The 15,240-nt window shown below is 47.2% G+C and overlaps 1 protein-coding gene across 1 annotated transcript; it reads left to right on the top strand.

Moving 5' to 3' along the window:
• Positions 1-12,593: 12,593 nt before the first annotated feature.
• LOC139112338 (uncharacterized) lies at positions 12,594-13,793 on the top strand. Its single transcript, XM_070673312.1, has 2 exons — positions 12,594-13,060; positions 13,253-13,793. The coding sequence occupies exons 1-2, from the start codon at positions 12,594-12,596 to the stop codon at positions 13,791-13,793; spliced, it is 1,008 nt and encodes a 335-aa protein (XP_070529413.1).
• Positions 13,794-15,240: the final 1,447 nt, after the last annotated feature.

Genomic DNA, 15,240 nt, shown 5'->3' with positions numbered 1-15,240 from the left:
AGCGGATATACATATGAACGAACCTAAGGTCCTTTTTAACACCCTTTTTTACACATAGCACATAACGATATTGTTTTTCACTGTGTTTGCGGTGCAATTGATTCAGTTGACGTTTTATCCCATTTAAATTTTTTTTGCAATACCTATTTGTATAAATAATGTAGATACATCTATCATAGGCACGTTTTCCGTTTGTCCGCCTCTGAGGTATGAAACAAGTGCAGCATTGTCACTGAGAACACCATTGATAATGATCCATCCCTGCGTTTTTTCCATGATGATTTTTGCGTGCACAACCTCCTGCTCCGTCCATACCTGAGCTCGCAGAGGCAAGATTCCATTTAAAACACATGGTATGGCCTGCCACTTCATTTCATGAAATTGGCTCTCTAGTCGTAAACATTCATGCGGCATTCTTTCAGTTGTGCGAGCCCAGTCGCGAAGATTTACAGTAATCGAAGTAGCACCGACGTACTCGATGATCCCTCTTTGCCATTTTGAACCTTCGCGGATGGCAACGAGAGTTCCTATTATTATTTCATTTGGTGACAGTATCAGTTGAGGTGCTGCAAATCTCATGCGTAAGGCCATTCGTTCCATCATCTCCTTATGAGCTGCTTCATCGTTGATTAATTTCACCCAAAACATTGTAGGTGATTGTACGCGTACCACGCGTACCTCAATCGGCCAAGTGGACAGTTGTCTTACGTTAATGTTGGAAATCATCTGAAAAAAGAAATTTAAAAATTAAAAAAAGTATAAAATTATAATTTTTTATGTATTAAATGGTTTTTTAAAATATTAAAAATATTTAAGAATATATAAGAATACATAAGAATATACTTACAATTTTTGGTGACAAACGATGACGATCAATTACTGATGAGTGGTTGCAAGGAACTGACTGCTCGACAGTTGAAGGATTCATCTTGATCCAAATTGTTTTCATGTTTATAGAGATAAAAATTATCATTCTCGTTCTCACTCACTTTGCTCTCGTAAACATATGCGCACTTGCTTCAACCCTCATTTATAAAATAGACTACGCAGAGAACAAAAGCTGTGCGGCTAAACGCAAAGACTCTGCAAAACAGAGGGTACTTGCTATTCGATGGGTGTACATTTCTTTTGTCGGAAAGAAATAAGTCAACATTTTTAATTCCGAGAAGTAAAAGTTTGTAAAATAATTTTAGACGAGGGTAATCGAATTTTTTATCTGAAAGATATAAGCTAACGGTTTTTTACTAACGGTTTTTTAACGGTTTTTTATCAACAGTTTTTAATACCGTGAATATTAGCAAATGACTCAATATAATTTGAGAGAGGGTAAGAAATGAAATCACATGATTAATTGGTAGTAGGGGTAGGATATAATGCATTCGTTATACCTCTTTTGTCACAATGCGTGAATCTCATTAGTGATTGAGCGATCGACGACTATGTATGAAATGAACAACGAAGAAATCGAAGTTGATGAAGAAATCGAAGTTGATGAAGAAATCGAGATTCATCCCTTGTCGGAGGATAGTGCTTGCAACACCGACGACGACGATGAAACGGTTGAAAATACTACGCGGAAAACGATCAATTTGCAGAATTTAAGCGCGATTACTCCGCGTACGAAATTTTGCGCTATATATTTTTATTACGGTGACGAGCGAGGATACAACGTGTGCGCTTCTTGTTTGATATCGATGCAATACGATTTATATGATCCCATCTTCAAGATTCGCAAATACGTTGTAGGATCCTATGACAGTCTCTACGGTACGTGGTGCTCGAATTGCAAAGCTGCAACGTTTGTTATAATCTCGTGTGATATGTGCCCGGTGTGCACAACTGCGTGAACGAGCAATGTACTTCGATTCTACATTCGCGTTAATTGCTAATGTAGATTTTTTTTTTATTTTGTTGTATTTATCGCTAATGTTGTCTTACTTATGTCGTTGTTTTTTGTTGTATTTATCGCTAATGTTGTTGTTTTGTTGTATTTATTGTTAATGCCGTATTTATCGTTAATGTCGTTGTCTTTGTCGTACTTATTGCTACTGTTGTTGTCTTTCAACTTTTGAGTGCGCGAGACGTATGATAAACATAAAAATGGATCAAAGTCTCCTCAAAGAAGAAGAGCGTCAACTCCTGTTGCAGGCTAACACCGTGACTACCTTGGTAGAATTTTTCACTTGGGCTGAAAGATGCGACGAGCTAGTAAATCAGCTCGAGGAACGTAGCCGCGCTAAGCGAGCGCGCGTATCCGTCGGGTGCGCGCAATCCACGGTGGCGAGTATCGCGCGACTCCTGGGTGCCAAGAAACATTTATACGAACGTTACGTGCACCAGGGTGGTGAGTACGCGAGCACTAGTGCTGCCGACGGTGATGGTGACAAAACGACTAATGAACTCGATTGGCGTGAGATCGAGACCGCGTTCAAAAGTCGTATCGCAACGGGTGTGGTGATAAACACAAACTATATCGAGCCGCTGCGATTCCTGGAGGATGCCGGTAACGTGGTATACGAGCGCATACGAGACATCATGCTTAAAAACAATTGTAAAAGTGAATACTGCGTTCAACGGTGAGTTTACGGCCGGGGACAAACGCGCTAACAAAAGTATAACCACGAAAAACTGAGATTTTTCAAGAAACGGATGTGCGCGAGTGGTATCGGCTACACGTTGTCGAACCCACGCTGGCTTCTCTCGAGGAGTTTCAGGAGCGTGACAGCGGATGGGCGTTGTCGCGAATTTTGAATTTGATAATCAACGTAAATAAGTACAATCCGATGCGCGTGGGATGCTACGTTACATTGCCGCGGAAGTTAGCCGCTAAAAGCAGTGATATGTGTAAAGTCGATGGACGATAAGTGTCTCGCGTGGTCGGTGGTGGCGGCTCTGTATCCCGTGAAGCAGCACGTGGATCGGGAATCGTCGTACCCGCATTACGCAACGGTGCTGAACGTCGAGGGTGTACAGTTTCCCGCGACTCTTAAAGACGTTGCGAGACTCGAACGATTAAACGATATCTCGATCAATGTGTACGCCACTGAGAGATGTGGAAAAGAAATTAACGTTCTACCTGTACACCTCACTAACGAGAAGAAAGAGAAACATGTAAATTTATTGTACGTACAACGCGACGACGACAACGATGAACAGGAAGTAGGACACTTTGCATGTATCAGTGATCTGTCACGTCTCATCAGCTCACAACTAAGCGGACGCGAGCATCGTAAATATATTTGTGATCGGTACGTATAATTTTGAATATTTTATTTGATTTTTTTAAATATATTAAAAAAAATTTTATTTTAGGTGTCTTCATTACTTTAATTCGAGCGAGAAATTTAAGATTCATATCGTGGATTGTGGAACTTTAAACAACTGCGCTATACGACTACCTAGCGAGGATGACAAATGGCTCAGCTTTTCCAACCACTACAACAAGGAACGCGTACCATTCATCGTATACGCCGATCTGGAGTGCGTGTTGCGAAAGATCGATCCACCATCGTCGCCGGAGCAAACGACGTTTAACTACCAACGTCATGAAGTATTCAGCGTGGGATACTACGTGCGATGCTCGTTCGACGAGTCGCTGTCAAGATATGAATATCATCGCGGACTCGATTGCATCGAGTGGTTCGTTGAGCAGTTAGTGAAACTGGCTCATCGCGTAAAAATTATAATATTGAAAACCGTCCCGATGGAGACTTTGTCGAATGCGCAGCGCGAGGAGCATGAGAACGCGACAGTATGCCACGTGTGTGAAAGTCCGTTTGCGGTGGACGAGAAGCGTGTGCGCGATCATTGCCATATGACCGGTCGGTATAGAGGTCCCGCGCACTCAAAATGTAACTTGCAATACCGCGACACGCGTTACATCCCCGTCGTGTTTCATAATTTGTCAGGCTACGACGCACACTTTGTCATAAAGGAAATCACCACGGCGTATGAGGGTAAAGTCGATTTGTTGCCGATAACGAAGGAAAAATACATCTCTTTTACAAAACATGTAAACGATACAGCTAAGGGACAGGACTTGCGAACTGCGATAAAATTGCGCTTTATAGATTCGTACAAATTTTTGAACGCTAGCCTCGACAAATTATCGTCTTTACTCATTAAAGATAAAATGCGAATCTTGCGCGGTGAATTTGCAAAACTTTCAGAGGAAAATTTCAATCTCTTGACACGAAAAGGTATATTTCCGTACGAGTACGTCGACAGCGTCGAAAGATTGGATGAGTCGAGCCTACCGTCGCGCGAATCGTTCTTCAGCTCGCTGACCGGTGACACGGTGAGTGAGACAGATTACGCGCACGCCGAGACCGTATGGCAGCAATTCTCTATTCGAACTTTAGGCGAGTACAGCGATCTGTACCTCAAAACCGATGTATTGTTATTGGCTGACGTATTTGAAAATTTTCGCGATAGATGCGTCGAGAGTTACGGACTCGATCCCGCGCACTACTACACCTTGCCCGGTTTCACGTGGGACGCGATGCTCAAGCATACGCGTATTAATTTTGAACTGTTAACTGACATCGATATGGTGATGTTCGTCGAACGCGGTATACGCGGCGGTCTCAGTCAATGCTCCAACAGATACGCGCGAGCTAATAACAGATACATGCGGTCGGGGTACGACTCGTTGAAACCTTCGTCGTACATCGTGTATTACGATGTAAACAACTTGTACGGTTGGGCTATGTGTCAGCCGTTACCGTACGCGGATTTTGAATGGGTCAACGACCAAGAACTCGCGAACCTCGACGTAGACGCGATCGCCGTGGACTCGCCCACGGGTTATATCCTTGAGGTGGATCTCGAGTATCCTGCAAGCGTGCACGACATGCACTCCGATCTGCCGTTCTGTCCCACACGAGAGAAACCACCGGGGTAAAACATGATAAAAACTTTTGGCTACGCTGTACGATAAGAAGCGATACATCATACACTATCGCGCAGCTGTGCACGCGTCATGACCACCGCGATGGCAGAGCGTCGAACTCGAAATGCGAACGAACAATGCGAAAACGATGGAGAACGTACGACGTTCGATTGCTCTCGCAGTGGGACGGTCGGTACGGTGTGGAAGCGATGATCGCCAAACCTAATTTTCACAGCAGAAGTGTATTCGCGGAAAATTTGGTGGCTGTGGAATTGCGTAAACTCGAGGTAAAATTCGCTAAGCCGATATACGTTGGTATGTCCATACTCGACATATCTAAGGTGTGTTTGTACGAGTTTCATCACGAGTACATGTTACCAACTTTTGGAGACAAATGTAGCGTCATGTATACCGACACGGACAGTCTCGTGTACAGCGTCCAGTGTGACGATGTATACGAGATGATGAAGCGTGATATCGCTCGGTTCGACACGAGCGACTATCCACCTGATAACGCGTGCGGTATGCCTCTCGCGAACAAAAAATACCAGGTTTAATGAAGGATGAGTGCAACGGTGCGATTGTTACAGAATTTGTAGGACTCAGAGCGAAAATGTACGCGATCAAGGTAGACGGTAAAAGTGACACTAAAAAAGCAAAAGGTGTAAAGAGTGGAGTCGTGGCGCGAACTATAACGTTTGACGATTATGTCAAGTGTCTCGAGAATGAGATTGCTATGACTCGCGACCAATCGTGAGTAAGATCGAAATTGCATCAAGTGTACACCGTATCCGAGACAAAGATCGCTTTGAGTCCGTATGATGACAAGCGATATCTCGTGCCGAACTCGACCGAGACCTTACCATGGGGTCATTATCGCATACCTCTATAATTATATATGTATTACAGATGTATCAAATGTATTATAGATTGCGTTAATGTATACAGTACACATGTATGTAGTATACAGTACACATGTACGCAGTATGCAGTATACATGTACGCAGTATGCAGTACACATGTACGCAGTATGCAGTATGTAGTATGCAGTTTTATATTTTATTATTTTAAATACATTGAATCGCATATAAATGTGTAAAATAATAAGGATATACATCTATGCAGTATACAGTTTTATATTTTTTAAATACATTGAATCGCATATACATGTGTAAAAAAAAAAAAAAAAAAATAAAAAATAAAAAACTTTATTAAACGATGCTGTTTTTGTCGATCCATGAATTGTGTGGTCCATCAAATCCCAACCATTTCACGTAGACCTTGTCACCCTTCTTACGCAGAACCTTCTCCACCAGATATACGTCCGGATGTGTCGCGCGGTGTAACTCATGCTCGTAGAACGCTCCGGCTATCGCCTCACCGCGATAATCCTCGAGCAGATAGGTTGCTGGATTGGTTTGCTGCACCTTGACGATCGTGAAAACTTCGGTGGTCCAATTTGGAATGTATCCCTTTTCGAAAATCATTTTAAACTTGCTCACGCGTACTTTATCACCGACCCTGAATTTGGCCGGAGCGGCTATCTTAATCGCGCTGTACACGGTGTCAAGAAGTTTCTTGGCGATCTCAGGTGTCACGTCGATGGGCCGCATGCCGATCGTTCGGTGCTTGCGCCTATTATACTCGTCTACGAGACACGGTAGCGCGTCGCACCACTCGTAATTGCCGTTGAGCGTAAACATCTTCCACATAATGTTTTTGAGTGTGCGATTGAATGGCTCAACCACTGACGCCTTTAACACCGCGTACGTTGAGTAATGATTGACACCGCGTTTCGTGAAGAGCCGTTGTACGTCGGTGTTGTAAAACTCTTTTCCCATATCGGTTTGTAAATTTTTCGGACATCGCCCACTCTTTCGCATCAACTCCGCTAAAGCGTCAGCCGTTTCGCTGCCGCCTTCATTCTTCAGCGGTATTGCCCACGCATACTTGCCGAGTACGTCGATGACGGTGAGAATGTAACGGTAACCTCGGTTGAAACGCGCGTACGGTTGCATCTCGACGATATCAGCCTGCCACAAATCGTCGTATCCCTTGACCACGACGCGTCTTCGCGGAAAGTTTCTTCTCGCCGGAGCGTGTAACTCGTCGACAAGTCGCCTCCTCTCAGGACCCGCGTCGTTAGACTTGCGTGATTTAGACATGATCAATCACGTCCCGCAGCACGCCGATTCTGTCGCTTGATTCCTTCAGTCGATTAATTTATAATCAAACCAGCCTCACGCAGTTCCTCGATAATTGACAGAATTTCATTGTCGTGAGCGTTGTGACCGGCTCGACGCGAAGCATCCAGCAATCTAAGACGATCCACGAGCTCGTTGGGATCGTCCCAGTGCACGTAGTCGATCGCGTGATCATTCAACGTCATGAGGTGAGGTAATCCTTTACCGGAACTTTTTCTTCTCGATTTCCTGGCCGAATCGCCCGACATCAACGGTGCGATCACCTTCAAATACTTTGAGCCTCTGTTATCCATGACGCGACCGTCGTCGCTGAAATTTTTTTTATGCGCGTTCGTCGATTTGAGTATGCTTTTGTAGTGACGTTTATCCGCCTCGGTGTAAGCAGTTACGTCGGGTACCTTCTTGAAAATTAACTCATACAGACCTTCCGTTCCAGGATATCTCTTACCAGCGATGATTATATCATCGTTCTTATGGTCGAATTCAACGTGTTTGTTCTTGAGCATTACTTTGTTTGTGTCAAAGTATATACCGAAAACGTCGTCGATATTTATTCTTCTGTCACCGCTCGCCGCTTCAAGGTACATCGTTGCCAGCGATACGCTGGGTCGCGGTGTCGATACGCCAGGTCGCGGCGTCGATATGCCGGACCGCGGCGTTGATGCCCGGGGCCGTGGCGTCGACGGAGGTTCGACGTTTTCAGTCGAAACGTATGAATCGACGGTCGTATCACCAAATGACGGATTAGCTACAATCGTATCACCCAACGTTGCCGATGACAACGAATCGTCAAACGTGACGTTTAAACGCCGTTCAGGTTTTGATGTCGACCACAATCGTCGCTCCAGTTTCGGCGTCAAACGCTCCGATTTTGACTCCATCTTCGATACCGCGATACCGGATTCCTTGACGGTCTCAACCATCCGTTTTAGAGGTTCGACGATGGGCTTGAGACGTTTCTCCGACGCAATGTCGGCGTCGATCGTGTCGGTTTTTATGGCTCGATGTTTCTTGCGAATCGCCTCTCTCGTCTTCTCGATCTCCCGCGTAATCTTTTCACGCTCGCGCACGTCGTGGTTGTCATCTTTCCCCGTCATATCGATCAATCGATTGTATCCCCCTCGATCTGTTCTCGATAAAGCGTCTTCGACGACTGGATGTCGCGCGATTTCGACAACCTGTTAAATCAACTCGACGGTACCGCGAACACGTCGAATCCTCGCCTGTATCGCCCGTTGTCGAGCGGACTGTCCTTGTCGATCACCGCGAAACCGTGATCGCGTTGCCAGCATTCGCGACACAACACGCTGAACTCGTCGTACGAGATGTCGGTGTTGACGTGATCGTTATACACGTGTTTCAGATTTGTTCCATCCTGTTTGAACAAAATAAGCAGATTCGCGTTATCGCGTATCAGATGCTTGGGTATCCTCGCGTACGACTGGCACAGATAGAAGCAGTCTACGTTCGAGTGACGACCCATCGCGAAGTACTCCCTCACGGCGTCTTGCTTGTCGCACGCGATATCGTCGAAGATGAAAATCGAATGCGGAAGTGCCTCACTCGGTGGAACGACGTCGCTGTTGTTGGAAAACGTGAAATAGCCTATCTCGTCGATCGGTGTCAGCAAACGTTCCAAGTACTGATACTTGGGCTGCTGCAGCGACTTCGAGTACACGTACACGTTCTTGAAACGCAAACCGTGCGGACTTTCCAACAGACTGATCAGAACGTTCGTTTTACCGCAGTTCGATGGACCGCACACGATCGCGCGCACGGTGTTTGGCAGCATCTCGCCGTGCCTGCGTATTTTTTTTCCCTCGAGACTATCCATTAATCGTAATCTATCGTCACAATTCGCGACGCGTATCGTCTGCGGTTGTCGCACGAATCGCATTTTGTCCCCGCTGTACGGAGACAACCGCTCGCGCGCTTATTTATAGTCGCGCGAACCCGCGAATAGCTCATTAATCGATATGTATCTCGCGCTGAAACATCCTCTTGACGTTGTGGCCTGAAGCCACGAACAGGCAATTACATTCAGACCCCGCGCCGCGACTACCATTGTCCGCCTAAGATTTGCGCGGTCCCGTCCATAAGTTAAATTACGCGGGCCGACCAACCGCCCACGGCGCGTAGCGCGGATCTACACAACACGTAACATGGGCCGCCCAACCGCCCACACCGCGCACCGCCACTCGACCGCTCGGGAGTGGGGGCCCCCCACTCTCGGGCCCACGGATATATAAGCTGCCTCGAGCGCAGACAAGGCACCTTTTCCGCGCTGGAGAGCACCCCAGCAACCGATCCTCCAGGACTTGGGCGCACTTGAGCCTTCCTCGACCGGGCTCTCCCGGCCTCCGACACCGTTGCCTCCGAGACTCGGGTGCCCCCGAGCCTTCCTTTGACCGGGCGCTCCCGGCCTGCCTCGACACCGTTACCTCCAAGACTCGGGCGCTCCCGAGCCTTCCTCCGACCGGGCGTTCCCGGCCGTCCTCGACAACGAAACCTCCGAGACTCGGGCGCTCCCGAGCCATCCTCCGACCGGGCGCTCCCGGATCGCTCTCTCTCGCCCACCCTGCCCTATCATTCAACCTCGTAGGCAAATTACGCTGCTGCGCCGCCGACTCGCGACCGCGGAGCCTGTCCGACCGATACGGCCTGAACGGCCTACCTTGTAACCGGCGACGCTGACTCGCGATCGCGGAAACTGTCCGATCGATACGGTCTGAACGGCCCACCTTGTGATCTGCGACGCCGACTCGCGACCGCGGAGACTGTCCGATCGATACGGCCTGAACGGCCCACCTTGGCACCTGCGCCGCCGACTCGCGACCGCGGAAACTGTACGACCGATACGGCCTGAACGGCCCACCTTGTAACCTGCGCCGCCGACTCGCGACCGCGGAGACTGTACGACCGATACGGCCCGGACGACTATCCCGTGCCCACGGAATTGATACACGTAATACGGCCTAAGCGGTCCGGACTGCTTCCCGCGTCAATCCAGCCCCCGGCGAATGTTGTTTCATTTACTTTTAATTCTATTTATGCCATTATATTATCTGTTTTCTTTACGTTATTTCTTTTGTTCTTAATCAAGCATAATAAATCATTTATTTTTATGTTAACTACGTCTCGGTTCCTTTCACTCGTACCCTGGCTTCCGACGAGCTTTCCGGATCCGAAATTACCGTGTTACAACGTGTTGAACTTAACCGCGGAACAGTTGAGCATCATACCAAAAAGCGTTTTACTGCACGTTTGCGGTGATTACGTTCATCACGTGTGGGACAAACTTCCCGCGCACTTGACGGAAGATCCAGAGGTTCAAACCTACCGCAGGTGTCTCGAGCATTATAATCAACTCTGACAAGAAACGCACATCGACGGACCTGCTCCGTTAATCCGAGAATGCGGCGAGTGTCAACGTCGTCTACAGATTCGTCAGAAGTTAAGTGCTGCGGTAACGATCTGTTGAGTCGCGCGATAAACGCCCTCCCCTTCGAACTGCACATCCCCGGTTATCAATTTTGCGGGCCGGGAACTCGAATGAAAGAACGCATAGCGAGAGGCGATCGAGGCGTTAATCCGTTGGACGAAGCGTGTCGCGAGCACGACTTGGCGTACGCGCGAAGCAACGATCTCACAGATAGACACGCAGCGGACAAAGAACTCGCCAAGAGAGCGGGAAAACGCGTTATAGCGAAAGATTCAGGCTTACGCGAGAGAGCCGCCGCAGCAGCCGTGTGGGCTGCGATGAAAGCTAAAACGAAAATTGGGATGGGTATGTCGACTAGAAAGAACAGGTTGAGGACTGTGAGAAACAGAACGATTACGAAGAGGAGAAGAAGAAGTACGATTCGCAAAAAACGCATGCTTCCAACAGCAAAGCGCGGTGGTATGCTGCCGATTATTCCGATTCTCGGAGCAGTCGGATCGCTTGTCGGTGGAGCTGCGAGAATAGCGAGAGCCGTAAACGAGAGAAAAGCTGCTCGCGCGGCAGCCGGTGGATCCGGCGTACATCTGGCCTCGTACAACGGTGGACGGGGTCTTTCTCTCAAGCCGTACAGGTACGGCAGAAGTACGACTGTTGCGAAAAGAGGAAGAAAAAAAAAAACGTCGAGCAGACGTTAAAAATGCCTTTGGGTGCGACTACAAACGTGCAGTTGAATCATCTGGCCAGACGTATGCGCGTTCCTTATTTCAGAGGTGTATTTATGCGCGACGCCCTACCTACGAGTGGCGCGCGTACAAACGAGAACGGCATCGTGAACCTGGACAACGTGACGAGTCCGGGGACTCACTGGGTAGCGTACGCCAAAAGGGGAGATCGCGTCGCGTACTTTGACGGCTTCGGTAATCTCCGATCGTCTGTGGAATTGGTGCGATATCTCGGAGTCGGCGTCTCATCGATAGAGTACAATCGACAATCTTATCAAACTTACGATCAGAGTATCTGCGGACAGCTGTGTCTACGTTTTTTAAGTACAATTGACGCGATTACGTTTAAAAGCTGACGTCGCGACGCACTTTGCCTCAGTATCACTTCAAACATGTCGATCACGCTCATGTTAACCGGTAGAAGCAGTGTTCTCCATTCGAGCTACTCACCGGCGTTGGATCTCAGTGATGGTGATTACGAGCTCGGTCTCATGGACTTTGCGACTTACAACACCATACCGAACGTCGATTCTACAAACAACAAATTTTACTATGGCACGGACGGTAAAGAAATTACGATTCCTGAGGGATCGTATGAGATACAGGCCATAGACAAATTTTTGAAACACGGGATGCCGCGACAACGCGACACCGTCGATGGTAATCGTAATGAGAAGAGCGAGAAGAACGATGATTTCTCGATAGCGATTCGCGCCAACTTCAACACTATGAAAAGCGAGATCAAATCCGCGTACGTGGTGAACTTTTCAAAACCAAACTCGTTGGGACCGCTTCTCGGATTCTCACCGCACCGCGTACTGCAACCGCGAAAGTGGCACGAGTCCGACTTACCAATCAATATAATCAATCTGAATATTATTCGCATCGAATGTAACGTAACCGCGGGCGCATACTGCAACGGTAAACGCGTGCACACGATTCATGAATTTTCACCGAAAGTACCACCGGGATATAAGATCACGGAAACTCCCACGCAGGTCATTTAGCTACCGATCATCGTGCGATACGTTACGAATCTCACAATACGCGTCACCAACCAAAACGGACGACCGCTCGACTTTTGCGGAGAGGAGATCACCGTCAGATTGCATGTGCGACTACAACGACAACGATAACCTGGCATGTTAATACTGAACAAAACGAGACGCGTTACGACGATCAGTTTCGGTACTGGTACGATTCAACAGCCTGAACCGCGACAACATATCGCTGTAAATAGCGTCGGATGGATAAGAAGAAGAAGACTAACCGAAACAAACGTTGAATTTCTGAGATCGCTCGGATTCGCTGTGCGAAATAATTTTATCTGAACAATGGCCAACATTCTGAATATCCGAGACGAACCGGTCTTCGACGATCGAATCGTCAAGATCGAGACTCACGCCTACAATCCGTTTGCCAATACGACGTTCGGATACAGCGATAAGATAAGAATACCGATACAGCAGCAAGATCTGTACACGCTGCCGCACGAGAGTTTTCTCTACATCGAAAGAAAATTAACGAAAGGCAAGGTAGTTGCAGGAGCCGACGTGATCCTCGGGGACAACTGCATCGCCTTCATGTTCGATGAGATACGATACGAGCTCGACGGTGTGGAGATCGATCGTAACCGAAACGTTGGCGTAACCAGCACGCTGAAAAATTACGCGACCGTTTCATCCAACAGGAGCGTGATTCTGCGGAACGCGGGATGGCTTAGTCCCACGATGAATGCGAACGATTACTTTAATTTCTGGGTACCGCTCAACATGCTGCTGGGATTTTGCGAAGACTATAGGTGCGTCGTGATCAACGCTCGTCACAAATTGATTCTTGTACGAGCGCGCAACGACAACAACTGTCTAGTGGGCAGTTCCGCGCTCGAGCCTAATGTTGACTTGCTGAAGATACAATGGCGTTGCCTCATGTACTTTTGAACGAGGTAAAGAAATTGGCGATGTTGCGCACCTTGGAGCGGTCGATTCGTCAGTATGGGATTTCGCTCATGGAATCTGTATGAGTTTCCGCTACTGCAACTCACGACCAAGCACTCGTGGGCCATCAAGACCGCCACGCAACTCGAGAAACCTCGATACCTCATCTTTGCTCTGCAGACGGGTCGAAAAAACGTTATGTCCGAAGACAACAGTCGTTTTGACGATTGCAAACTGACCAACGTGAAGCCTTATCTCAACTCCGAGTGCTACCCGTACGACGATATGAACTTCGACTTTGGCAAACGTAGATACGCGATTCTCTACGACGCGTACGCGCGTTTCTGCAAAGAATACTACGGCTACGAATATCTCGAACCGAATCTCACTGTCACGTCGTTTCTGCTCAACGGTCCGTTCGTCATCATCGACTGCTCGCGTCAAAACGAGTCGGTTAAAATCGCTACCGTGGACGTGAGATTGGAGTTTGAGTGCAAGGACAATGTAGCGTCGAATACCACGGCCTACTGTCTCATCATATACGATCGTTTGGTTCAATACAATCTATTGACCAACGTCATACCTAAGATCACGTAAAAACGATCTTCGACGTGTGTATGTAAAGCGGTGAATCGATGAACGTTGCGTATTCGCTTCCTTTCCGTCGTATACGTAACGTTGATAGAGAAAGAGATTCTCATTATCGTCATGAAACCTTCAAAGTATCAACCATCTTGTTGGTGTAAGAACGCGAATCGCATGAAGGAAGATAAAACTACGCAAACGGATCCTAGACCGACGGATCACTTATTGAACAGAGGAATGACGTATCGAGTGACATCCACAGGAAACACAGTGGTTGACGTAGCCACGCAAACGGATAAGAAGTCGCGAAGCGAACGACTTCAGGAACGCGTGACGGATTTTGTCTCGAAGCATTTAAAAACGTAATGCAATTTGGAAAAGAGGGGGATAAAATTAAAAGATTGACGAATACGCTCGCGCGTGTTCAGTAACGAAATTTCCTCCGATCGAGTCGCATCGTCATCGTCATCATCATCATCATCATCATCATGTCCACGCCAACGTTCGTCGATCTGCAAGGATATTCCATCGGACGACGTTTCATCGTGAAGGAAGCGGCGGTGCTGCGAGGTGGTGCCGTTCTCGCGCATTACGTCTTTGCGACTCCTATGTCGTGGGGTGCAGTATCGCGAGACGACAGACGCCTCGTTACCTGGCTGGTACGAAATCATCACGGCATAGCGTGGGAAGATGTTGACGTTCCGTACATTCGGGCTAAACGCCTGATCATCAGGGCCTTACAGAATGAGGAGGACTGCTACGATCACGCCATCGTATACGTTAAAGGACTCGAAAAACGCGATTGGCTGCGAGATATGCTCGAAGAGGATTACTACGGCGACGACTATGACGATATCAAATTCTACACAGACAATCTGATCGTCAGGAAAATCGAAGATGATTTTGAAAACGTTGAATCGCTCAACGATTTGGACGATTCGAATACTTTCCGCTGTAGAAGACATTGCAAAAATTGTGCCGTACAAAATGTATTTAAATTGTACAATTGGTGGCGTAACCATCAAAATAATGACGTAAAATTTTTTTTAATAAAACTTTTTTGTATCACATATCTATACATGTACGTCTTTCGATTGTTTTACCCTCTCCCAATCACCCTCTCCCAATTACCCTCTCTTAATTACCCTCTCCAAAATTTTTTCTTACTGCGTTTTATATTCCCCCACTCTATGCAAATTTTAATAAATGAAAGAGGGGATTTTCGCAACCGTATTCGACTCGAGGTACCCTCAGATCGGTACGATCAGTACATTCTTCGCTTTGGCCGCAGCAACGACTACACGACTTCTTCTACGACTACGTCTACGACTGCGAATACGACGATGTATTACAACGAGAGAAACTGTTACGAAGTGTGTCGAAATGATTGCGGTGCTGAAGCCTCATTTAGCGAGAAAAAATTTAACGAGTAGATTTTTCATTCTTATAAAATTAATTA

This window comes from Cardiocondyla obscurior, linkage group LG28, assembly GCF_019399895.1.
Source record: "Cardiocondyla obscurior isolate alpha-2009 linkage group LG28, Cobs3.1, whole genome shotgun sequence".
NCBI classification, from domain to species: domain Eukaryota; kingdom Metazoa; phylum Arthropoda; class Insecta; order Hymenoptera; family Formicidae; genus Cardiocondyla; species Cardiocondyla obscurior.
Note: the sequence above shows the minus strand (reverse complement) of the source record. Positions and strands in the feature narration are given on the sequence as shown.